Source organism: Amblyomma mixtum, chromosome 3, assembly GCF_055824585.1.
Source record: "Amblyomma mixtum isolate Tamu chromosome 3, ASM5582458v1, whole genome shotgun sequence".
Taxonomy (NCBI): Eukaryota; Metazoa; Arthropoda; class Arachnida; order Ixodida; family Ixodidae; genus Amblyomma; species Amblyomma mixtum.
In genome coordinates this window covers 61,878,410-61,905,345 of record NC_143014.1, presented here as the reverse complement: position 1 = coordinate 61,905,345, position 26,936 = coordinate 61,878,410, and the positions used below count along the sequence as shown (strand labels likewise).

General features: G+C 44.5%; 1 protein-coding gene across 6 annotated transcripts in view; it reads left to right on the top strand.

Moving 5' to 3' along the window:
- Positions 1-26,936, top strand: part of LOC149350394 (eukaryotic translation initiation factor 4E-binding protein Mextli-like) — a 65,790-nt gene that overhangs the window by 18,309 nt on the left and 20,545 nt on the right. For all 6 annotated transcript variants that reach the window (XM_089579404.1, XM_089579405.1, XM_089579403.1 and 3 more), the window contains 6 exons: positions 834-894; positions 2,871-2,925; positions 2,998-3,171; positions 6,020-6,076; positions 7,124-7,242; positions 25,441-25,534. In XM_089579404.1, coding sequence (XP_089435530.1) covers positions 834-894; positions 2,871-2,925; positions 2,998-3,171; positions 6,020-6,076; positions 7,124-7,242; positions 25,441-25,534 — 560 coding nt within the window. The remainder of the gene's footprint in view (positions 1-833; positions 895-2,870; positions 2,926-2,997; positions 3,172-6,019; positions 6,077-7,123; positions 7,243-25,440; positions 25,535-26,936) is intronic.

Here is a 26,936-nt window from a genome sequence, read left to right as displayed (position 1 = left end):
TTCTGTTATAATTAAGATTTCCGGGAAAATCGTGCTTGTTGTGTGAATAAACACTTGTTCCTGCCAGTGCACTGTTTTTTTTTTTACATTTTCTAAGTGCTTGGCACTTGTCATCTAGCAACCACTAGTAGTAAACATACTAAGCTGTGTACCATGTGGAATTTGTAAAGAGTTGACTCAACCTGTAAAAACCTTAGATGCTCATTGTTTGTCTCATTCTGTGGCTCTGAGAAGCTGTTACATTGCCAAAATAAGGGACAGGTGACTGCTGTTCAAATGACTTGCCTTGTTGCACTTGCATGCTGGCTGCTTGGTAGTGTGGGCTGTTCTTGAATTCTTCTGGATTGGCTGCAACTCTGACTTCTACATCAGCTGTGGTCCAGAAGAGTTATAGCACCTCATCTTTGGCATATTTTTCAGTTGTCCTGCATTGAGGCCCTGTGAAATATTTTCCTGCAAGTGGGCAGTAAGCATTAAAATATTCAGGGAAAGGAATTTAAGGGGGCATTCATGTTTGTGGTTAAACTTAGTGCTTGTAGATTTTTTTAGTGGAAATTTGTCGTATTACCTTGTAATGGCTCAAGCCAGAAAAGTGCTTGCATTTATTGCACAGATTTGCATGAGTGTTTTGTTTAGTTTGTACTTGTCAAATTTTTGTATTTGGCATCATTGCATGCCAAGTTTGGTAGCAGTGTGCTCGAGTGTTTTTGCATTTAAGCTTGATGCTGTGCTTGTAGAGTGGTTACTGGAATGCACCTGCCCCATTTGTTCACTGCACTGTCAAGGTTCTGCATCTGTCACTTTTTGGCTGACATTCTTTTTTGTGGTTTCAGTGAATCCAGGGGTTCGGGACAGGCTTGTGCAGATCACTGGTCCCAGTGAAGAGACCATAACGTGAGCAAGTTCTTGTTAGTAGTAGAGAATTGCGCCTTGTCACTGTAGGGATCGCAGTTATCGCAGTTCAGCACCCGTATGCATCTAACGTTCCATAACAAGTAAAGTTGTGGCAAGTAAAGGGTAAGGTATCTAACGCTTTTATTCCACATCTAGTGAGAAAGCTTCAGCAGTTTCGGAATATGTCTTCCATTTGCTGCATGTCTCGAAAGTGAAACAGAAGAGCAATAATATTGAACTTGTTAACAAAAAACTGGCATTCGTTCTGCCTTTTGAGAACATTTATTTAAAATATGATAGAAAGGCTGTATTGTGTGTATTGTATGTAAATGTGTGAGGCTCTTTTAGAACAGTAAAGTGTGCATTAGTATCTTGTATTCTGCATGCAATGCATTCGAAGTAGGTAGCTGGGCTATAACATGGATTGATATACTTTCACTTCTAAACAGAAGGATGAAAACATGAGAGACGGAGACCATAAATCTTCCTGGACATCAGCTGAAGTTTATTGCTTATGTGATAACCCGAGAAAACACCAGATGGCACTAGGGTGACACTTGCCCTACATGCATGCTAGATAAATTGAACTAAGTGCTACTGCGTTGTGGTTATTGGACATCCTTTTGTCTCAAGCAGTCTTTGCTGGTTTTGAACCTTTTTTTGCAAGAAACATCATTTGATGTCCAGCATCTATGGCAACTTGGATGTGCTTCCTGCTTATCACCGTAGTTAATCATTTTAACTATATTCATAATGTCTTAAGCGTGGCCCGCATGGAGCGTTTTTCCGGGCGATTCGTTGGCGTCGACGGCACCGGAGCGTTTTTTTGCCGCCGGAGAGGACGTTTTTGCCAAATCGTCGGGTTCTGTCTAAACAGAAAAAAACGTCGACGCCGCGCCGATGCCGGGAGAGGGCAGCGACAGAGGCCCAATGAGAGCCGGAGCAGGCGTCACGTGACTCTGGACGGAGCCACGCCGGCCGAGAGAGACGCGCTCGCGAGCTCTCTCTGGCACTGTAGCTTGACCGTTAAAACTGCGTCGTGCTTCCCGGGAAGACGGGCGTTTGGCGCTCCGAGGGTACCGAGTTCACTATAGTACCGAGGCTTGGGTTTCGGGTTTCTCGGCCGAAACGGCCGAGCAGCGAGTCGTCTTTCGGAGGAGTCGCTTTTAGCTGGCCGCGCCGTCCCTCAGGGTATCAGGGGCACGCGTAAACGGTAGCGCCATACAGTGACAAGATGCCAAAGCACATCAACGCTGTGTTGAAGAAATTTTTTATCCGTAATTACTGATAACTAGGGTGCGTGCATTGCGAGCCTTTTTTCGTTCCAAGAAGAAAAACTGCAAATAGATGAAAATGTAGAAAGTGACTAAAAGCTAGACAACTGCTTCACCAGGTGTCGTTCTTGCGAAGTAAACACACTGTATTTAGTTAGGCCTAAGAGCTTGAAAATCGCCAAATTATCTGAAAAACAAGGGCTAGTTATCGCTTATACCTCTACGCGTGGGCGAGCTGTGCGAAGTAAAAGTGAACCGCTACCATTTGAGCGAGCTATCACGTCGAAGAATACAGGGGTGACACGTATTTATTCCGAAGTGGGCGAGCAGGGCGCAGCCATCTTGTCAACGTATCCCGTAACGCGCCCATAACGCGCCCGTAGCGCGCGCCGCTCTGCTGCTGACCATGCGGGAGTGAATTCGTCGACGCCGGCGCGGGCGTTGGGCGCGCGACGCGATTTCGCGGGCAAAAAACGCTCCATGCGGGCCAGGCTTTAGACGTCGTACCCCAGCAGTTGTGCATAGACAGCTGTGGCTTCGTGATACTTCCATCTTCGTGTCTGCGAAGCGTTGTGCCAGAAGATAAAGCATGCTTTTATTCTTGAAAGCAGCTGCTAGTCTGTTTTGATGGCTTCTGTGTTAGCCTGAGCATACTGCTGTCTCTCTGAAAAGGGCACTAAATTGACTTTTTTTTTTGGACAGGAGAGCGAAAGAACTGATTGAGGACACCATTCGACGTAATGCTTCTCCAGTTCGGGTAAGCACGTTTCTCTCAAGATGTGTACGGCTCAGGCATTGGGAGAACCTGTGTGTTCTTTTCATCTTGCAGGAAATGGGGGATGAGACTGCAAACTACAACATGGGTACTAAAGAATCTTGTCAGAAGCCATCCCTTGTGCACAGCTACAGCATGGGCGATGCCAGCATGGGCGAATACACAAGTACCATCACTGTAGGCAGAGATGTTGTTCGTATCAGCGGAACCAAGGCTGTGCTTATCAGGGTGAGCTTGCCTTCAATTTTTTTCTTTTCACTTGATACTTTTGTTTAGGGGCTCTTGCTTGACTGTGGGGTGTGCATTTTTTTTTTTTTTTTTACAAACATGCGGGGTCTGGATGAATTGCTATGGGTGCAAATAGAATCAGCTGGGCAATGGTTGTATTGAATTGCTTGGCTTGGGAATTGTGTGTTATGACCTTTGTAGAGTTTTTTAGGACGTGTTCACCAAATATTCGCATTGTTTACATGCCCCCTTTTGGAAGCCGTAATCTAAAGAAAGTGCATTAATTACATGAGTAAATATGGTAATTTCAGCCATTTGCAACATTCAGTGTCATTGCAAAGTGCATAGGCATGCTTGCATTTTGCCTTCATAGAAATGTAGCCGCCATGGCCAGGATTCAATCTTCCGACCATCAGCTCAGCAGCCAAATGCTAAAGCGACTGAGCAACCGTGGCGCTGTCAAATGCTTTGCAGTGAGCTTTGTTTCTGAGTTAGTGTAGTACTATAGAGTTTTTCTTCCATGGCACTGATGGCGTGACAGGTCATCTACCAATCTGTGGAATGCTGTAATTTAAATGGATATTTGATACATAAAAATTAACTGATGTTGAGCGATGCCTTTTATTGGCTGGGTAAACAAACGAAAACCACAAGAGCACCATTGCAGTGGGCCGAGAACCACATCAGCGAGCCAGCGAGGACAGCTGTGATAAATAAAATTTTAAGCAATAGTCACTAATCTGCTCGTTAGATATTCACCTCATTCACTCATGCGAGGTCGTTTCCTTTCTCATGCTGTTTTTACTTTGAAATGAACGGACCAGCCTGCCTTCGGTGTTCTGAAGGATTTTGTGGCTTCAAGGTTTGTACTGTAGAAAATATGGGAATGTGTCCGGAATAGAGATATTTAAATTGTATGTAATTTGGTAAACATAACCCTGTGATAATCTTTCCTGCTGTTTGAGTGCTTGCACTGCTTTGCATTGTCATGGTCAGGCCTTGGTTGCTTTGCCAGCAGTAATTGAGCATACAAGGGTTAGAGACATGAGGGGCTCGTTATGACACGCACTTGAAGGAAGCCAACAGTCACCGCAACCAAGGAAAGCATAGGGGAATGTTTTTTTTTTTTTAATTTGTTGTGTTGATATATGGGAAATTAGTAGCATGATCATGTTTACCTGGAAGTCAATTGATTAGAAAGAAAAACAACCACATACAACAACGTACAGTGCTCTGCCAACTGATCTGTGGTGGTGGCTTTGAAAGTTTACCTCTTTCTTTTAAGCCTCCAAATGCCTACTGTGCTTCTTATCCTGTAAAACCACTAACAAAATATGTACTATTGCGCTCAGTAGGTCCGTCCGATTCACCAGCACTCACTGCATCAGTTCTGTAAAGTTCTGCAGCAGTGCCTGTCGGGGCTATAATGGTGGCTGGGGAAGCGTGATTATGCCTTGTCCCGTCAAAAACTCCCTGACAGCGAGCGACAGGTGTGACAGAGCATTGTCTTCATGCAGAACCCATGATGTCGTGATCGATAATTTGAGCTTTTGGATAATTCAGACATTTTTTTTTTTCAGTCTCCTGAAGTTTTAATGAATGAGTTTACTCGTAAATCCATATAGCGCTCCGTGCTTTTGTTTGACTTTCACGTTATCGCACTTTGCTCTTCAGCGTGCTGAATGTGAGCTGCTTGTGGAAGTAATGTTTCAAATAGCATAGGATTTGTTGCAAAAGTTGTTAGCTGTTTGATATTTTTTCTTGTGCAGGTTTCTGTGACTAACATTTTTAATTAATCTGCACTGTTCGTTGAGCTTTTGCATGGAACATACCGCTAACATGGTAGTAGCATCTTTCTTTGCAGACGGGCTTGTCTGCAGGGTTTGCTCGTGCACCCCATCTCCCTCCTGATAATTGCAACCCCTGTAGCACACCCCATCTGAAGGTTGTGCCAGGCACATGCAGAAGGTGGTCACGTGATCGCAGAATGGGGCCCATGCGTGGGTTGTCTATCGTAGTTGTGCTGTAAAAACCATTGCTGAAGAAAGCCATTGCTGCTTTCCACGGCTTGTGAAGCACTGAATGCGATACAGCTCACAGGGTGAAACAGAACAATATTCAAGTGCAGTGGGTTTCTCAATAATTTTTGCTGTGCATAATTTGCAAAGCCATTGCAGGCTGCTATAAGGTTTGTCTTTGGATAGCAGGGAAAGGTTCACACTGTGCACACCATAAAAGACATTTCAGACGACATTGGCATTCGGTATATGGGACACGCCAATGTTCCAAAAATGGAAAGTCGAAAAAAACTTGCTTGGTCATTTTAAATGTAGCTACATTTTTTTTTCATGGTTATTTCAGAAAGCATTTGTGAATTGTCAATACGAATTTGCTACTTTGAAACATTGCTTCATAGTGCGGCTTGTAAAGGGTTGAAAAATCTAGTGCTTGATCCATTGCTCATTTCAAATCCAGGTTTAGGTTAGCTATAAAGATAACGTGTACTGAAAGTGCAGTGAATTTTCAACAGTAACCTGAGAAGACGCCAGAAACAGCGTCTGCTCTTTTTGACCAAGCTTTCTGTGTACATTTTGAGAGCCCTGGAGAAATTATTGCAAATGAAGTGGAACTGGGCTGGTAGTCGCAAACAGAAGGAACACTCAGTAATGCAAAAACCTGTCCACAATTTGGAACCGTGCTTCTTCAAGTTCATTTGCCACCAGTATATTGTCAGTGGGCTGTGTTTGCAAATTTTAATCCCACTTGTTGTGTTTGACTGATAGTTGTGGTTGCCCTTTATTTTTGTTATCATTTCAACAAGTGAGAGTGCTTGCAATGTCTTTTGCAGTCGGTCAAGATGGTACTGGAGAAGTATTTTTCTGGCCAAGCAGTGTTTCCTGATAAGGTGAGTGATGCTGTGCCTTGCATGTAGTGGTTTAGTATTCTGTTAGCATTTCTGGCTTCTGAAAAGCTTCCTGGTGTGTTCGGATTATGTGGTGAATTTTTGAAGTTTTGCTCCTCTGCCTTGGAACATCTGGAGAATGGTAGAAACTGTATTGAAGAAGCATAGCTTGTTGGGTAGTTGGTGTATGGTTATGGAAGAAAGCAAAGCAAAAGGACGTGTTCACAAGGAGTAGACAGGACCACGCTGGAAACACAACTCGATTTTACTCTGTGCAATTGCCATAACAGGGCAGGGCGCACATGCTGTAAGCAACAGTGCTGACAAGAAACACCGCTGACACATTCAGAGTCTAGCTTCTTGATTTTGAACACTTCTAAGGTTTCTCATTCTGTGTTTTTCCGTGGCCGATCATTCTGACATTATTGAAGAGGGTGTACCGTCTTTACAATGGTAGCAATATTTAGGTAGATTAACTGTGTTATCTGGTTGCAGCGAGGTTTGGTGCTGCCTTAAGCGATCATTAATACATTGGACAGCCTGGCCAATGTAGGCCTTTCCACATGACAGGAGGAGAGCGTGCACAACTTTGCTCGCAGATCTCGTGAACATGCTCTGGTGCTTGACGTAGAATTTTATTTATTTGTACTCTTATTTGCAGATATAGGTACACAGTGACTACAGTTTTGTGGGCACATAAAAGACAATGTTTGCACTATCTTGTGGCAACCTTTTTAACATTATGCGAGACTTTGTGCATGTATGGCATAGAGCGGGTCCCATTTCTTGACACACCGCATCTTGCTTGTGGGGCATGTGCTGTGAGTTAAGCTTGCTAGGTGACTCAGCAACGGAAACCAGGACCTTTTCATGGTAACCCGCTGATTGCAGGCGGGAAACCTGTTCTAGGAAACTGTTCTGCAGAACGTGTGGGCAGCTTTTCCGCTAGGCATTACCTAGGCAGTGGCTAGCGATAGAAATCGTTTTCTCATTGATTTGAAGTAGAACAGGTTTCATGACAGCGTTTCTACAAAACGCATTGCTTTGCAGATGCCAGACGAGTTTTCCCCATCCAGCCAGGGATCATATGTGTCTCCTGAGCCAGGAGTGCTCTCTAACAGCCGTGGAACCACTGACCTGTGCACTGAGACAGCGTCGTGGCAGGGGCTGTGAGTGCACATCATTGGTTATTGGCTTATTCTTTGTACATTTTGTGCTTGGTTATGGATTGGCTTTCAAGTGCAATACATACATTTAAATTTTTTTTTTGGGGGGGGGGGTCTTGCTTTCATTAAGGATTTCACCTCTCGAGTTGGCAGATTTTTTTCAACAAAATAGAAGAGGCGAAAGGGGAGGCACTGTCTGGCTGGGTGTACCACTGTCTTGATGCTTCCCTCGTCTCTTCTCTACTGTTTTGCTGAAGCGTGGATCATAATCCAATGAAACCAGTATACACTTAGCTTCAAAAGTTTGCGGGGTACACGTATTGCTAGAAAACACTATTTCCATGTAGTCTGGGCCATGTAGCGTGATCTGTAAACTTGATGCTGGGTGCACATTGATAACTATCAGTCTTACTCTGCATACAGATTTGCAACTTCCCCAAGAAACAAAATATATAACAAACCTGTCTGTTGAGGCAGATATGTTGAGCAGGGTTGAGTAAGAGAAGGAACACGTGTATGGTCCATATGCCAAGCCACACAAGCATGAGGAAGCAAGGAGAGCATATTAGCTGATGCCTCAGTGCACCACTTGTTGCTGCATCTGATGCAAGATTGGTCACTAGGGCAAAAGTTCAATCATGGTGCCTTCATTGGGGGCTACATGCTTAGATGCTTTCTTTTATAGCAGACAGCACTGTACCTTGGCCAAGAAATTTTGCAGGGTGCACCATTGTGCGAGTTCGTGCATTTCACTTTGAACAAAGGCTTTACAAATGAGTCACATGATGAGACTGGACTAGCACAAGTCTCATGTCTTGTGACACAACCCTTCTCATCCGAATTGTGGCACGTTTGGTTCCACACCCAAGTAAATTGCACATGTGTGTTAGCGAGGTCAGGGAAGGCAAAGAAAGTGCTGTTTGTTTCCAAGTCAGTGGCACTGGTTGTGCTGGTTAGGGTGGTGATCGTGAATGCGCCTGTGAGAGCAGGACTTATATTTTGGAAATTTCCACTACGTGGATGTATCCATTTCAATCCATGACAATTCATTGGAGCCTCAAATGTAGAGGTGACTTCTGTGTGACAACATCTGACCTGTTTTTGCTGTTCTGTGCATGTAATAAAACCTCTAGTGTAAATACTTCCTATTTATATTAGGCAGCTGTGTTTTACCGTATTTACTCGCATAATGATCACACTTTTTTTTTTCCTTTTCTTCAAAAAATTGACGCAAATTTAGGGGTGCGATCATTACGCGGGATAAATTTTTTACGAAAAATTTTTTGAACACTGAAAACGCAAACAAGTTGCTCATCAGACAACCCTCTTCACACGGGCGTGCTACCCACGGTTACACCACTAAATGCGGTTTTTGCGAACCGAGCTCAGCGGCCTCGGCTTACCTTGTTAACCGAGAAGCTAGAGTGCGAAAAGCGCACGAGCAAGCCCGCTTCAAGAACATACTTTTTTCGCAACGGCGCTTTTATGCAGCCTTCGATCTTATCCGAAGGCACAGCAACGACCCGCGACACTCAAGCTGCGCATTTTACTGCCGTAATACCGAAAAGTGTCCGGTCCCTGCCGTATTGTTGATGTAGCTGACACGTTCACAATGCTCGAAGCACCTAATTCCGCTCGCTTACCGCAATGGTGCCGCCTGCAAGCGCGGAGGATGGCGCTCTTCGCTAGGCCTAGCCTGTTTCGTAGTGAAGCCACAGCGGACGGCACTTTTGAATTGACTAGTGCTATAATGAATGGTCTACTTATGGCGCTGCCTTACTGACAGCCTAATTGTTTCATATTAAAAGAAATATATACGATTGATTTTAGTGACACCTTAGCAGCGGAGCTAGCGTGCAAGCAGATCAGGTCAGTCGCGCTGCAACGGCGGCAGCTGCTACGCGGCTGCGAACATAAAACTACCTTGTATCGCAGTTATTACTCCGACCAGCAGCTCGGTACAGGTCAGCGATCCTAAAGGAAGATTCATTTTTGACACTTCCGTATCCCAGGGCTTGTTATTTACGAGAACAAGAAAGTTTAGCTTAGCACGGTTTTTTGATGCTGGCTCCAGGGATCCGCCGTAGAGAAGTTGCCTTGGTGCAGGCAGCTTGCGGGCGGCGCGGCAAGGTATTCGGTTGTGGAGGCAGTGCTGCAACCGGACAGCGCCATCGGACTGCACTCACTGCGCCAATTGCGCTGCAAGATATTTGCAAATGTCACTTCGCTCCGGACCACCGCGTCACTTCATTCGTTGCACCGCAACCCAGAACGGTGGCAAGCCTTGTGACAACGGCAAACCGTGATTCGAGATAACCGCAGTTCAGTTTGGTATCCGCAGTTAAGCATAACCGCATTTAGACTGCCCGTGTGAATGCAAGTCAACCAACAGGCGGCTGCCGCTGCAATGCTGACAGAGCAAGATGGTCATCTGCACGTGCCATATCTGTCAGACAGATGGCAACTATGATCATCGTCAGCTAGACTCGACATTGCACCCCAAACTTGCCGCTGCAATTTCTCGACGATCATTACGCGGTGATAAAAAAAAAAGAATTTTGCCAACAAAATTCACGGGTGCGATCGTTACGCGAGTAAATGCGGTATTAAAAAACTGCGGGCACTAGTTAACAAAGTCTGCGATACCACTGATGATAGTTGGTTTTTGGATCAAGAGAATGTGCCTAGCTCAAGACGTACCAGTTTGGATTATCCTTTAGTGGACATTTCCAGAGTATGGGCCCCGTGAGAGTATGTGTGAACTCACTCATCTAGTTGTGTTTAGTAGACTTTCAAAGTGGATATAAGGCTGGTTATGGTAAGACAGCATAATAAGCAAGGCAGGACTTGCTGTTGTCAACATAACATACTTATTGTTGCTGTGCAAATGGTGTTAACAGTAGTTAACATCACACCTGTGATATGCTGGGGCATTTATGGGCAGACAAAAATGAAGCTCCACGAATATTGGATCACATGCCCACGCACCAATTTTGTGTCATTGGATCACCTCTTCGCTGGAAAGTGACAACCTGAGCATGCCATTCTTGTATACTGGAGCTTGTAGACAACTTTATGATTTATATGCTCAAGGTGTTCACGTGAAGAAGTGTTAAAATTTTCTTTATTGCTAGAACTTGTGCCAAGTTATATGAACTTTCGCTTGCTAGACAGGTATGTCAGAGTTTGATGTTTAATGAAGATTCCACCTGAAGGTTGACTTGCATTCTTGAGGATTTCCTTGGTCATGTGGGCAGTAATAGGCATCGGACTATTATGTGAGGCCTATTTTACTCATTGAATTAGAGTCGGATGGTGTTTTCATAAAGAACTGCATTTTGAGATACTTATGGGTACTGTGTTTTGCACTGATTGAATTTGGCTTGAGGCAACACTGCTTGTGGGAGCACATTCCATTTATTGAGCATATTGAGCATATTTATATGTATGAGCTTTTACTTGCTCTCGGGAGCTTGCATTCACTATTGTCATTTGTTAAGGCCATTCAGAAACGTTACTCCCTTATAATATGTTGTTTACTTACTTTGTGGCCAATGTCAGCAGTGTAGCAAATGATTGATAATAACTGCGCAGTAACTCAATTCACTCAGTTGTGCAGTAGTGGGTGTGGCAGTGGTACTGCTGTACTTGTTTAATGGTTTTCCCAAAGGAGGGCTCTTGTGCATTGCTGTGCCAAGAAAAGAAAAAAAAGTTGTGAAAGGAATAATCACAAATGCATTACCGTTTGTCTTCACCAGCAGGAATGTGTGTTAAGCTACATGTGTTAAGCCTAGTTCACAAAGTTTTATTTCTAATGCCTAAGGTGTAGATAGCAGGGGTGTGCAAGTACAGTCAAGCCCACTTATAACAATATTCAAGTGCCATGGAAATGCCATTGTTATAACCAATAATTGTTATAACAGGGTTGTGCTGAAAAAAAGAAAAGATGACTAACTTCAGAGCATTTATTGATAGTAAATGCCCGGAGGGGCTTGATTGTTCTAATGCCTGTAAAAGCTCATTAATTCAAACTTCAGGGGACCGGAAAAATGTTCACCGTTGACCGATGACCAAAGCACCGCCATCACTGCACTTGCGGGAGCTTCGCGCAGCTCCACGTCACAGGAATCAAGCCAGCTTTCCGGAAGTGATTCTTACGGGAAATTCAAGAAGCATGCAGAACTAAGGGTGCGGTGACAGCTGACACGAGAAAAACCGCGCTGGCTGCACGCACGCGCACTGCACCAACTGATTGGGAGTACGCATGGTGCACGTAGCCAATGCAGCAGCTCGCCTGATGCGATGACGCCTGCCCCTGGGACACGTGAAATTTGTGAAGCGGGGACCACGGGCAAGTTAGCAAAGAACAGCGGACGATGGGACAGCACGCGCGCTGCCGATGCCAGCCGTAGCTCACAGTGTAAAACCAAAGAAAAACACATCTGTGCACTTTTTTCTGCGAGCGGCGCACCCCTCAGAAATGTTAATAATGGACTTCTCTGCCAAGGCTCCTACCACGCTCCCTACTATCTCCTCTGCATGGGCCTTTTGCTCAGAGGAACGCATTCATGGGTTCTTTTGCTTTCATGGCGTCACTGTGCCGGCTCAGTACATTGGTCGGCCCTGCACGCGCGCACTTTTGTGTTGTAAGCATGGTTTTGCTGGTGTGGTTGTAGCATTTTCTTGATTTTTTTTCTATAATGGCTGACACTCAATTACCAGGTTTAATTGTTATAACCAATAATGTTCCTTGACAGCATTGCTATAAGCAGTTTATTTTGCCATAGAACACATGGTAAAGCTGATGGTACCACAACTGACCATTGTTATATCCGATATATTGTTATAACCAGTATTGTTATAAGTGGGCCTGACTGTATTGAAATTTTCAGATTTGAATAGCAGAAAGAAAAAAAAATGGCTTCAAGTGTCAAATTAGGTATCTGTTCAGTATAAAAGGATTACAAAGAAAATATACATACAGTGTTGTCTTTGTTCATTTCAAAACTGGACATGCGAAAACACTGACAGGCACAGAAATGTGTACTGCTCATAGGCTTTATAAAATATGAAACCTGTAAAGTTAGCATATAAAATGAGGCAGTGACCCTTTAAAAAATGAGTCTTTTTGGAGGGAGCATTGAAAAAATTTGGCTGCAGGGAATTTGCTGAAATGCATGCCATTGGTTTGTCTTGACTTCGAGGAGTGCATAAGGTAAAATTATCATCCTGCCTAGGGGTTATAGGGTTTTAAGTTGGCACTTCACAAATAGGGATACCAACTTTTCTTCCCGTTTCTGAAGTGGCAACTTCAGAAAGTTGCAACCCCATAACTCTACTTGTATGATAGGCAGGATGATAATTTTGTCCATTTTGCACTCCTCGATGCCAAGATGAACCAATGGCATCAATTTCAGCAAGTTCCCTGCAGCAGTATTTCTTAAATGCTCTTTCCAAATGACTTGCATAACATATTGCATAAGTGCACCAGGACTTGTTCTGCACTGAAATTAAAAGACATTTAAATCGCCACACAAAAATACAAGTTCCTTGAACATTGCATGATTGAGACTTCTTAAATGAAAAATATTTTTCAAAGAGCTGGGTACCCCTTAGGATTAAAGCTTTCCCTGTTTTATTTTTCGCTGTTCTGTTAAATGCTGCACTGCCTGCACACTATGAGGAATAACTTTTAGTGCACTGCAGAACCATACGAACAGAAGTAAGTTAAACGCGTGGTGATTTTGGATCGGTGAGGTGTTTTTTAAAAGGAAAAAGAGACTGGCTCGCAACATCTGAAAGAGCACGCAGCTGGGGTCAGCTGGCTGGCTGGTGTGCAGCTGGACTATTGTTTGGCCTAGCGATGGTGGCCTTCTGATTGTTGTCATGTTGGCCATTGCCTGCACGTCCAGTGCGTGCAAGCAACGGTAAACCATGCAATAGAAGGGATGTATGCATGGTCTCTTGCTTTGCTGGTCACACCTCTACATGGTCGCCCTTTGGGGGCCTGTCCAAATTATCCTCTGCAAGCAGCCCTGGCAGCATCAATGACTAATGCTAATGAAGATGTCCCTAGTTCAAGCAATAGACGGTGGACAAAAAAAGTGAAGAGGGTGGGTAGTTAGAGCAGCTGATGTTAAGGTGAGAATTGGTGCTCACAGGGGAATTTTAATTTTTGCACAAGGCCACGGCGATAAGAGAGCTAAATTGAGCTCCATCAGCGCTTCTTGAAGTATGAGCTTTAAGTGAAAACAGCAGTGAATGGTCACTGACTGCTTTGATCAATAAAAGTGAACTTTGACTGTTTTCCTGACCCTTTTAGCTTGCTCTTTGGAAAATTTGCCCAGATATTGCAGTTTCTTCAGGATTAGATCTCGAAAGTCGGCTGTTTTCAATCACTGCCAAATGTTGGAAAACTTTCGAATATCCGTTTTCCGAATTGAATATGGACTGAATGACAAAAGATATTGGATTCATTTTTGAAATTTCAAATATTCGCGCATCCTCTACTAAATGGGCTATTTGTGCCATTGTTCCTCAATGCTGAAAGTGGGTATGAATTCGGAACATTTTTGTGGAGCCTGCTGAGCACATTTTTAATGCGATAGCATTAATGGTCCTGTGTCGCAGAAAAGCCACTGCAGTGGCTTCCCCACTGTACTTGGGTACAATGGGGTGAAGCATTTGGAAATGACGAATAGATTTTGGTTGCTTTGCCACTACTGCCAATGTACCGGATGCATTGCGTACTAGTTCCTTCCGTGCTTAAGACAGCGTGAATGCAGACTACATTCTGCTAGCACTAGAAAAGGATCTGTTTACATCTTGTGCCAGGAAATGCTAATGGACATTTTTGTGGATTGAGGTTGTCAATAAATGTTTTTGTGGCTCATTCACCAGTTACGATTTTTCAAAGTTAGGCAATTTGGATCACATGTTTTCTCAGGTAATACATTTTTGCACTTTTTTTTTAATGTATCAGTTAAGTTTTACTGTACTGATCATACATGAGTAATTATGAGTATGTTAATTAGGAATTACATATTAAATTGAGTAGGCAAATTGAACGGGACCCAATAATGCTGTCACGTTTACTCTGAAAGGCGAAGTTGAAGCGTCCCCCAATTTTTTTTGCAGTATTGTTTATTTTGTATTTGTTGAAGGATGGGAAGTGCACCCGAACCAAAATCATGAACATTGCACCAAAGATCATGCCTGGAGCTGATTCCAGAGCACAAATATCCATTTACAATTTATCCAGTATAAGAAGGAATGCCAGGCCATGAGTTAGTGCTAACATGTCCCCTCGCCTCTGATGCAGTCTCTCTGGGGCATAGTGTGACTTTTTTGGCACTTTCTGGCACGGTGAAAAGCTCAGTGTAGCTAATGAAATTCCTTCCGAAGGATTTGCAGCTGAATACCCAACAAGAAAATACGTCACTCAGTTCTTTCCAAGGTGCCTCTGACCCACCTGATGAGAGTTAACTGCTTGAACCCGGGCTGAATTAAAGCTCCTGCCTTGTACTTTGGGAATCTGATCATGTTAATTGTTGTTGGGACAGCATGACTTTAATGTTTTACCTAACTTGTACTGGGGAGAGAGAAAGCATTGTTACTTGAATTCCCAGTTCAGGACAATGCTAGCATGCTTCAGTCAGAGCCTTCTGGTATGTGCAGACAAGTTGGGATGGTGGTGGGAACCAGTTCATCCATGGGAGAGGGCAGTTTGGATCTAGGGCTTGCAACAGTGATTCGGTGATGGTGGTTTGAGGCAGGGTGGGGTATCTGGGGGTGTTCCCAATGGCAAAAATCTGTAGTGCGATGGCGGCTTGGCACAGTCATGATTAGCCTCCTCAGCTGCTCCAAGCGCTGCTGCATAAGTTTGGAGGGGAGGTGACTCCGTCTGGCTCAGAATTGAAAGCAGCAGTGCAGGTCATCATAATTCAGTAGACATGTGCGAATACAGTGGAACCTCGATTATACGACGTTCAGGGGACCGCGCGAAACCATCGTATAATCCGGGTGTCGTATAATCGAAAATCAAGCGTGATATCGTCATCTTTTTTTTTTTTTTTCGGAACACAAATGCAGCACATTTTTGCCGGCAGAGGGCTAGTCTTCAACAAACAAGATAAAATGGCCGTTGAGGCTGCCGTGAGCAGCGGGGCAGCGGCTCGCGCGGTTTTCTTGATAGGTGGAAAGATTAAGCCGCACCGGTTATCGACTGGCTAAAGTGTGCCTACCGTATTTACTCGATTCTAAGCACCCCCTTTTTTTCACGATCGCGATGCCCAAAGTGAGAGGGGGTGCTTAGATTCGAAAAATCTAAACTGACCCCCCCCCCCCCGGGCCCCTCTTTTCGCGGCGAAATCTCGATGAAACGGGCACGAGAAAAAACATTTTATTTAGGAAACATTCAAAAGAAAAATAGCTGCAGACAGTTCTGTGCCGCCATCTGTCTTGTAGTGTCGGAACTAAACGCAGCAACACAAAAAGCGCCGTGGACGCCGCTGTCCTCGCTTCGGGGAGCGCGGCCTCGCCCGCTTATGTGTTTTTTCAGCAGCATCGGCTCCGGCGGACGCATTTGTTGCTGCAACGCTCGTCTTATCTTTTCTCTTTATCTTTCCTCTCATCTTTCAACTCTCCTCTATCTGCCCATGGCAGCGGTGGTGGCTTGGCTCGAGCCAGTAGGCAGGCCCGTGCAATTTCCTTTTCATCCTTCTCTCAGTCACAACAACAACAACGCGCAGGCCGCGCCTCCTCGGGACTCCGACTGCACAGGCTAGACGAAAAAGAGAGCAAGTGCACTTGGCGGCCTCGGCAACGCTCTCTTCGACGCAAAAAAGGGGGTGCTTAGATTCGCTTGCGAAGTTTTTCTTCAGAAATTTTTTTCCGAAAATAGGGGGGGGGGTGCTTAGATTCAGGGGGTGCTTAGAATCGCGAAAATACGGTACATCCCGGCCTGCGTTTGCTGACGACCTTTTTTGACGGACGGTACGAGCCAAACGTCGTACGAAGCGGGGTCCTTCTAAAATTTGCGTCGTATAACCGAGGTTTTTAATGCATTGTCTCTGTGGGGGTTTTGCCGGGACCGCACAAATTCGTCGTAAAATGCGGGTCGTCGCATGACCGGGGGACGTATAATCGAGGTTCCACTGTATTAAAAAATTTTGATATTTGATTCGATCAGAATGCTTGGTCTCGTATGAATAACATTTCTGGCACTCTTGCTGTGTGTAGTTTTGGTTCTGCGTTCCAAAGCTCAGACTCCGTGTTGCGTAAATGCATTCCTGTGCATATGCCGTAGCCAGACTACGCATTTTCGCAGCAACAACGTAAGCAGGCCGATGTGCGGTGCCCAGATGTGTACCTGCCAGGCGTCTACGGCCGCGCTACCTGCGGTGCGCACACGCTGTAACCTGCGTGGCGGCATCCATGAGTAGAGACATTTCGCATAGCGCGATCAGCTTCCACGTGCATCCAGCGTGCGCATGCTGATTCCAATGGGCCAGGCGTGCAAACAGCTGGCTGGCACATGGCACCTTGTGACGTCCTCAGGGCAATCTGGGCATGCACAATGGCACCCTGCGGAAGTGGATTGTGCTATGCTAAATCTCTCTAACCGGAGAACACGCGGCTCCCTTGACTTCCGCGGAATGAGTCTGAGCTGACTGCAGCTGTCGCAGCTGCTCTTCTCCGCGTGAAATTTGATAAGCGCGACGGCTCAAGCACGAAGGGGAGCTAGCATGAGATGTGTGGAGATGGGTGCCCTTATCCAGCACCTGAGGCGGGGTGGTGCTGGGCACGTGGTGCATATGCCTAGCAGGTGTCAAGGAGTCGCCGCCTGAAAGCAGCAGTTGGAGCCCCACATACGTTGGTACCATATGTAGGTCGGAGGCTTGAATTTCCATTGGCCATTTTTGCAGAAACTCAACAAATTCAGTAGGTGCGACAAAGCTTCAGTGCTTTCTCTTTTTTTCTTTTTTTATGTAACTGCCTTGTGTGTTTTAAAAATATATGATTTCGGGAATGCTTATGGTGCCATTCAGCCTTTTTTTGTGTTCCAAAAGTATTTGAAATATTCGATTCGAAATTATTTAAGAAAATTACTATTTGCTGTGAATTCGCTTTGAATCGAAAAACGGCTATTTGCATATACCTATTCTTTACTTCTTTAAATTGGTGCATTTAGATGCGGCTTGCATGCTGGCAGTGCTGGCCATGGCCAAAGTTAGCCACAATCATTTGGGTTGGCATCATGTGACATCTGAGCAATGCATTCGTGTATTAGTCAACGTGTTGAAAATTTTCCGGAGTGCTATTTCATTGCCATACTGCAGACTTCATGGCACCAGAAAGACCTTGGTCTTGTAAACTGTGCCCAAGAAAGGTTGTGCTGAAGGTTAGGGAGCATGGTAACATTAACGTGGGGTTCTGGCATCCCTTTTTTTTAACCTTGAATAAATTTTATCTGCAGGTACCTACGTCTTGAAAATGCTTCCTAAAGCAGAGGTAAACATGTCGTGACCATTGGCTATGTAAGTTGGTGTTGATGGGGGCAGCTCCTCATGTTTACCGTTTCGCTGTGAATGACGTTACTGCCCACTGTGCTGCGATTTTAGAGGCCATGCTGATACAATATGATCATGGGTCGTCAGTACTATAAATATGCGCTATTTTCTGCTTAGTTTTCCAGACACTTCGTCATGGAAACTCTTGATAAACTGCGACTAGTAACCAGTGCTGATTTGGCTTTTTTTTTTCCTGGTGCCCTTATGTAAGGATTTTTGCAGGGTAATTGGGACTAGATGTGTGCAGACTGGGAACAAAAGAGAGAAAAACAAAACACTGTGCCTCTCAACTTGAAAAATTACTTGTTCCGGTCATGCATAGTAGCAGATGAATATGATCCCCGAGAGCAAGCTCACAATACTGCTCATTAGAAAGATTTTTAAAAAGTTACGGTGAGGGAAGGGCTCACAAGTTACCCTTTTGCAGTATTTTTTTTTCTTGTTAACGAAAAATATGTGCTTTGCTCGTGCAAAATTTTGGTTGTCCTGTGGCTATCAGCATACCGCTCAACATTCAGGTAATTCAATTATTAGTTACTTTAGATTGTTAGTCGAGTTACCATAAGAGGGGCCTGTAAGCATTTCAAATAATAAATTGTGGGTAAATTACAAGGATGTCAAGGTAGTTGCTCTATACTTTTCATGGGGAAAGGGGGAAGGAAGCAGCAGCCACTAGTCGGTACTGAAGCCCTCTTGTTAGTTTTTACCATTTTATCACTCTGTAAGCATTCCCACATCAGTACTAGTATTTTTAATTCAGTTTTGGATTTGCTTGTTTAGCAATTGTTTGACGTTGTTTCACAAATGTGCTTTGCTTGCCTCGTCATATGCAGGAAAAAGGCAGATGGAAGTCTAAATAAAAACCTACATGCTTCCACTTTTGGTTAGTTATATGAGCAAAAAATATTCATTTTTCATTTTAGTTGAGTAGGTTGAGTTCGTGCTTTTTTCTGTTAACGCACTGATCATGTCTGATTGTTTGTTCTCTCTTTTCTTCTTACAGCTAATCCTGTTTTGTTACAGAGCTTTCTGATCTCCTGATGTGCCATGCAATGCATGTGTGTTACTGTGGAATATTTTTGAAAATTTTATTCCTCTACAGCTGCATGGTGGATGTGAAGGAACGCTAGAACATTCTTCTCCACTTGGTCTTGGTGTCTTATTAAAGGTTGCAGGCAGGGGGGTTATTGCTTGTGTTCTTGAATGCCATTAGGTTAGAGTGTCTTCGGTATTGCAGCTTGAAGAGGCCAGTGCATTTGGCTGCATCATGTTTATGTTGGAAATGAAATCTGTGCAATACAGTCGATCCCGCTTGTAACGAAGTAGACAGTCACGCACTGTTCGTTCATTATGTCCTGATGTTCGCTGTAAGAAGATGAGACATAACTGACTGTGGAATTTCGTAAGGCTGAGTTTTGCAGTGTGCTTTTTACGTGACCTGCAGGAGTTGCCATTGGCCTGGCAGTTTTTGGCACTGGTTGGCACATTTTTGTATTACCGCCCATCTGCCTCTGCTAGAAAACAATGTGAGCAGCACACACATCACGATCAGCAAGCCGATCATAATCCCAAGACATGCGTTTAGGCCTAGCACATATTGGTAGTTGGTTTGAATTATGGCGCTTACATAAGTCAGCCTAGTTTCCTGCATCTGAGCATCCTTAGTTTTGGCCAGGATACAGTCTTTGCTGAGCACTAACCAATGGCAGCCTTTCAATGAAGAGCACTCCAACGCTGTGTTTGGGTCCAACAGTGGCAATGTTTTTGTGCACAGAAAATGTTCAACACTTTCTATGCTTAGTCTTGGCGAGAACCATGTTTTGACCCAGTTAAAGGGCCGGGACACTCTGCTAGTTAAGCACGGACAGATTGCAAAAATAAAGGGCCCGCCAATGTGGCTGAGTGGTTATGGCACTCGGCTGCTGACCCAAAAGATGCGGGTTTGATCCCGGCCGCTGTGGTCGAATTTCTATGCAGGCGAAATTCTAAAGGCTCATGTACTGTGCGATGACAGTGCACGGTAAAAAAACCCCAGGTGGTAGACATTTGCAGAGCCCTCCACTACGGCGTCCCACATAGCCCGAGTCGCTCTGGGACGTTAAACCTCCATAAACCTAAACCTATAAACCGAGAGTGCAAAAAAGTGCCTTTGTGGAATGCGGCTATCGCCTTGGCTGCCAGCGAAAGCAAGTTGTCGCGCGGCACAGCTGCTCATCTTTGTAGAAGTTGGCATACATGTTAAGGCGGAAGCCTTTAATGCCTCATTGTTGTAAGCAGGAGTTGTCGACAGAAATGTCACGCTTTTCAATTGGTCGAAATCGTCATGTCACACTGCGCGAATTTCAAACGGGCCAATTGTACTTTCGCTAGTAACCATGCAACCAATTAAAGGGATGGTATAGTGATGCTCCAAGTAAGTGGGACTGAGGTTAGTTGCTTAATTCATTAAGTAGGCTAATTAACCTTTCTAGTCAGACCAGATAAATAAAACCGAGTAGGAGATCGGTCGAGTTGGGGAATCGAACCAGGGCCTCCGGAGTGTGAGACGAGCATGCTACCACTCCGCCATGCCAGCTCGATGGTTTGGAATGAACAAAGGCGCGTCTAGTGAATACGGTGTCTTCGTTCACTCCTATCTTCCTCCATTTCCTTACGGCAGGGTTCAGGTGTCCACCGAGATATGCGAGACAGATAAATTTCCTTTCCTCAAAAACCAATTTACCGACAAGCAAGGCGTAGAGCCGAACAGGCGATGGCGTTCTGTGGACTCCCTGGCAGCGTTGCAAGACGCTCTCGAGTGCCACTCTTATTAGTGTGTGATGTTTAATGTGGCCTGGAAACTCCAGTGTTTTTTTTCTGCCTTAATGGGTTTTAGCTTTCGTAGTACATTCTCTACACTGTTCCATTTTATTTAAATTTTTTTGCCAAATATTGCAGCCAAGGTGCGTTTTGTTGCAATGCAGATTACTTTTAAAATGTTCCATTTGTTGGCCTCAGTTGGGGGAGTCCCCCAACCACTAGTCAATATTTGATTCTGAATTTTTCTACTAGTTTTCAAATCGCAAAGTTTGAGTAGGGCAGGCCACGTAATTTCCTTCTAAGACTGTTTCAGAAACACTGCACACTGTGACTCTGCACAGCATGCTGTCTCGACTGGCAGCGTGGTATGGAGTGTTCATCGCCACAATGTGATTGTGATGTGTGACAGGGTTCATAATGCTGTTGCATGGCCTCCAAGATTGGCCGATGTGGCAGGACACGGGCAGGTTAACAGACCTTGCCTAGATGCCTGATCTCGACAATATCCCCTGTCATCAAACGAGAAGTAGTGCTGATTAATTCGCTGATACGTGCGACATGACTGCCATATTTCATGTACACACTTCATGTTATGTGCCCCTTAGTGCAGACCAGTGCTCAGCTCTTGTCTCCACTATAGTTGCAAGTCCTTAAGTCTTAGTGCTTCACTGCAGCATTGCCGCTAGTGCTAAGCTGTTTCACATGATTATTCATTTTGTATGAATATTTGCACAAGTACCACATATTTGTAAGTTCTATTCATGTTCAATTCACTTCTGTCACTATTCAATTCATATTCAGTTCATAGCTGCACTGCATTATTATGCATGCTGTTCATATCAGATTCGGTTGCACATCTACAGAAATCTCATTCGATTCAGTTTTGAAAGTGCTGTGTGCAGCTTTGGCGATCGGCTGCTGATTCCAAGGTCGCGTGTTCGATCCCAGTCATGGCGCTGTATTTCGATGAAGCTCATGTGTCGCTTCGGGATGTTAATCCCCACAGTTTTTTTTTTCCACATACATTACCGCAATATTCATGGGGTCCTCCGTTTGAAGGGGATGATAGCTAGCGTTGACAGCTTAAGAATGTTGTGCCGCTCCTCTTCATAGCTGGGAGGTCACTTTCCAAGCGAAGGAAGCCTCTCGACGACCTCGATGCTGGAGGTGCACTCGTATGGTGGTCTTTTTTTTTCGGTTTTCCTTCATGTTCATAAGACCTACACCCTTTACACTGCTTTCCCCAGGAAAGCGAAAGCTGTCAAGGTTTTGTATACTTACGTGTGTGCCAATGAGGACTGTGGTGCCTGTGTATTCGCTATAACCAGGTCCCATGTCTGCAGGCATTTGTTTTTAGAGACTTGGTGTCACAGACCTAATGTGCATTTATTTTAAGTAAGGCCGTTATAAGTGGGCTCGACTGTATGTCTGATTTGTCGTCCGATAGTGCCTCAACACCTTTTTATCGTTCGATCCCGGCCGCGGCGGCTGAATTTCGATACAACAAGATAAGTAAAATGAAAGAAGGCAGTACATAACCAAATTAAAAAAATTACACCAAGATGGCTCTCCTCGTCTGAGCCTACATATCAAGCGAAATTCTAGAGGCCCGTGTGCTGTGCGATGTCAGTGCACGTTAAAGAACCCCAGGTGGTAAAAATTTCTGGAGCCCTTCACTACGGCGTCCCTCATAGCCTCAGTTGCTTTGGGAAGTTAAACCCCAATAAACAAATAAACCAACCAACCTTTTTGTCGAGCAGCAGTAAAAAGAGTGGATTGGTGACAGGAATGTAGGAGACCTCAGGCCCACAGCCCTCCTGCATCAGTGCCTTTGCTCCTTCACAGCATAGAAACTTTTCTGCCATTACACATGCATTCTAGTTTTGGTGCTGTATTAGAGTTAAAGGGACAGTGAGGAGAGCTCTATTAATATTTTTTTTATAGCAAAATACGATAGTTCGGCATTTCATGGCTTTGTTGCCACTTGGCCGGCAGCGAAAGATGCATTTATTTCTGAGGAATTCGGATTCGAAGTTGAAAAAGTTTTTCCCGCCACTGTGATTCAAACTTGGGATTCTCTTATGACGACACAGGACTGAGTGACGTGAAACATGACGTAATGCAGACTCCGTGATTTCTGGTGGCCAGCAGTGCGGCCTAGCAGCAGCCGAAAAGAAAGGTACCGCCGGCCGCACGTTGAAGGCATCTTTCGGCTATTGCGGCCGTCGCTACCGTCGCTTCGTTTACGTTTTTACGTTTGCACCGGCGTTTTGCCAGCGTTACGATGGATCCCGCTCTCGAAGTCGTCAACAAAGTTCTCGCAAATAGACACCTTTAGCATATTGTGTACCTTGTTACCGTTAGCGGAATACCGGGAGCCCGCCTACCGCCGGTGAGCAGGCGCTGATTGGTCCCGATGCTGCAGGCGCGCGCGTAGCTGCCAGGTACGTGGCGCCATCTGACGACGTCGAGGAGATTTGCTCATGCATTGGCTGCGCCTCAGTGATTCGTCGCTTCTCGTGTCCTAGTGTTGCTAGAACCATTGGTTCTAGCAACACTGTTTTGTCCTATGATGTCATCACGCTTGTACTTGCGAGTCTGGCCTGTGGCGGCGATACCTGTATTTTTGTTCTTGCTCTTTTCTACGTTACAAGAGTGTTGTCAGTATGAGTGGGGTTTTTGTAATCAGGAGCTGGTATTCTGTCGATACAAGCCAACTTCAATTTCTCCTCAGTGTCCCTTTTAATACACTGTTTGATGGACTGCCTGTTGCCACAAAATGGAGTGGTTCAATAGTGTTTTAAGGGAAATGAACCCGGACACTAAACCAAAGACGAACAAAGTGTGTGCTGTGGTACTGAAAAGCTTTTACTAAAACGGCGTTTAGCTTATTCAGGTTTTAAAATGAAAATATATCAGGTGAAACTTGTGTTGTCTTTATTAACCAATTGTTCTTGTGTGAAATATTGTGTATGTGCAATTTTCGTTGTTTTCCATATGAAGCTTTTTATTGCTGCTTTGTATACCTGGTGTGAATTGCTGTGAACTTCGCACATTGACTTCGTCTGTTTTAATGTCAATAAAGTTCAGTTTTTGATTGTTTTTGCTTGTTTTCCTAGCAGTAGTTTTCCATGAATATATTTCTGTATTTTCTGTTGGACATGCATAAGCAATGAGATTTTGCCAAAGTCTTTACAAAAAAAATCTTGGCCTTCAGAGTGGGGTTTCATTTTCACTGTGGCTGTTGATGGCCAACAAACTAGTTTGAATCATGTAGCGTCACGTTTTCTTGAGAAATGGGGAGAAGCTTTTGCGTGAGATGGAGTGGGGAAGGAAGCTAGCGAAATATGCCCTTGGAATGCTGCTCTGCACAGGAAAAACAGATGGAGTGTGAGGGTGGGAGATTGTAGTATAATAACCTGCACATGCAGGGTCGGACAGAAAATGTGCACATCCTCTATGAATGCATCTCTGATGGGCATCTTGGCCTGAAGAACTGCCTGTGCTGTGTGGTGATGATGATGTCCTCAGGCTTAATGGCACATACCCAGGGCGGGGGATTGGCCAGGGTGCCAAGTTTGGTATCCACCTTCTTCTTCCACATTCTTCTTTGATAGAGTGCAGAAAGAGCCAGCACATGAAAGCAGTTGAGTGTTCAAGCTTGCTGCACTTTCTTTTTAGCCTACCTTTTCTAGGTGACTTGTTTGAAGCAATCTGCAAAATATTTTATGCTGCTTTTGTAGCATATGCATAGTGCTCGGCAGCACTCTTATTGCATATCTGCCCTCAAAAGTGCTTCAAGCTTTTTTGAATGTAGCTGTAATCATTCACACTATATACACACTGTTGCATCAAGCTTTTCAAAAGTAGCTAAAATCATTCGCACTAGTGCCACCAGAACATCACATCCTGTTGTTTCGGGGTTTATTTGATGTGCTATGTCTTCTGTCAACTTGTTAGGTGATGTTGAAAATGCCTGCAGTCTATTTAGCGTTATGTGACAAAGTAGGAGAGTACTGAAGAAATACTGCAGCTGCTGAATATCCTAGTAGTTTGTCCTTTGTATTAACCCTGTAATGCCTGGTGTATCACCTATGATTATGTAAAAATGTGGATAGTTTTCATTCCTTTTGCAGAACTAGAGTTGCTAACATGTTTGTGGAAATAGGGATTTCTCAGGCTATTAAAGCAGCTATAGCTGTTAAAGCAGGGTCAAAGTGTCTGCTGTCAAGAGATGCAGGAAGCCTGCTGAAAGGTGAATTGATGGACTAGCTAATCCTAAAGTAAAAAAACCCTCAAATTTTAAGTGGTTTAAATGCTGTATTGGCAGATTGGATTATGCTGTTGCATGCACATGCATATTTACATGCCGTGTTATCATCCTGAGACATTCAGAAATTGTCAATATTAACTAAATTTATTTACCAATTTCCCAGTTTTACATTTTTGTAGTGAAGTAGTGGTGAATTTTGAAACCTGATAACTTTCATTTAACATTCTCATTGCCTGGGCATTGCAGGGTTAGTCAACTCTGTTAACACGTTCACTGCGTTGCGAGTCACGGCTGGTCGGGTCATTTATCCATGCTGTGCAGCCTTGTATGCTGGGTCACATAATGAAGTCGTGGGCCACATTTTATTATGAGATCTAAGGGGGAGGACTTCACTATAAGGCCACAAAGCAAAAAAAAAAAAAAATTGGCGTGATGCACAACGCAGTGAACAAGTTAAGTACTGTGGCTCACCTTTCTGGGCTCCTTGAATGTGTTCTTACGCTTCAGTGTAGATCTGTGAGGTGCACTCATTCACACAAAATGCTTGCTTTTTGCCAGTGCTGTAAGGAGACACAGCGGTCCACCGAGCAGCCAGACTAGCAGCTCAAGTGATGAGGAGACTTATAAGGAAGATTGTGAACAAGAACTGATGGTAAGCAAATGTACACAGACCATTTCTCTGCACAGTAATAGTGAGTTCAAAGGACAGCATGTTGGAACTTCAGCAGAAAAAAAAAAACTGCTCAGTAGAAGTGTGCTGTAGAAATGTTAATGTGTGCACTGGAAGGTAACTGAAGCTACCTCGCCAGGCTTCAGGCTCGTTTGCCTCTGAGGCATTTCAAATTGAAGATGCAAAGATCATATGGTGAATGGTATGTAAAGTAGGTTTGAGAAGCTAGAGGCAGTTGTTTTATACAGCTGCATAACTGCCTTTGTCATGTTTTTTTTTCTTTTGTCAACCTGAGAACATGTGGAAAGTTGAATTTCCATTACCTCTGTTTTGAGAGCTCGAGCTTGGTTGTATGTTTTGAAGTTTGATGTGCCTCAAGCTTTATATCTGTAGGTTACAATTGTTTAGTATAGTTCAATAGTAGTTTAGGTTGCTCGTTTTTTTTTTTTTAAGCAAATTGCACATGGTCAGGCTGATACACACTGAATCTTCTCAGATGGCCTAGAAGAGTTGGGTTGTTAGGTTTTGAAGTTATTGTATGTATGAAGTGTAGTGGTCATTCAAACTAGCAGTTTAGCACACTGAATTCTCAGTCGTGACTATGCCTCGTGCATCTCTCGTTGCCGCTGACATGCTTAGAGGGGTGCTTAAAAGAAAAAAATATGGGTCCAAACGCTACAGCTGTGCATCAAATACAGTAAAAGCTCATTAATTTGACCCCCATTAATTTTAAAATCCTGATAATTTTAACTGCAGGCTCGGTCCTGGCCAACGCCCATGCAAGTCAATGGCGTTGGACGCTCACAAGTTCGAACACTGTGGGTCTCGCACCGGTTAATTTGAACTGGCGCCCAGAGGGACACTACGTCCAAGTTTGAAGGGTACGGCAAGCGATCGTGGAAATAGCGCTGCGTAAAACCTGAATTCCACGCGACAGCAGGTGTGACAACGAATGGGCGGCCTCGAATCTGAGTGAACTCCAACCGTGTAGTTTCGGCTTCACTTTTCTAGGCTTCGTACCAACTCACAACAGCGGGGCGGCTGAATCCCACCCAGCATCAGCCAGCCAACTGTACCTGTTGATTCCTCCTTTTTTTTTTCTCTCGCTGCTATGGCGCAGATTCCTTCGCTTGCATCCGTGCGGTTTTGTTCTTCCAGTGTGTCAAAACTGTACGCTCGTCATGTCCCATTCACTGGTCGTGCGGTTAAGCCTCCTCACACGCGACAGCGCCACTTATGATGGGTGTGACACAGTAGCCATGAAGCTCTACTGCATTACACCATAAAGGGTGCGGGAGGCCCTTATGATTCTGGAGCAGTTCTGCTTTGATGCTCCTGACCATATGCATGCATAGCATTGATAGAAACGTGAAAGTCATTGCCA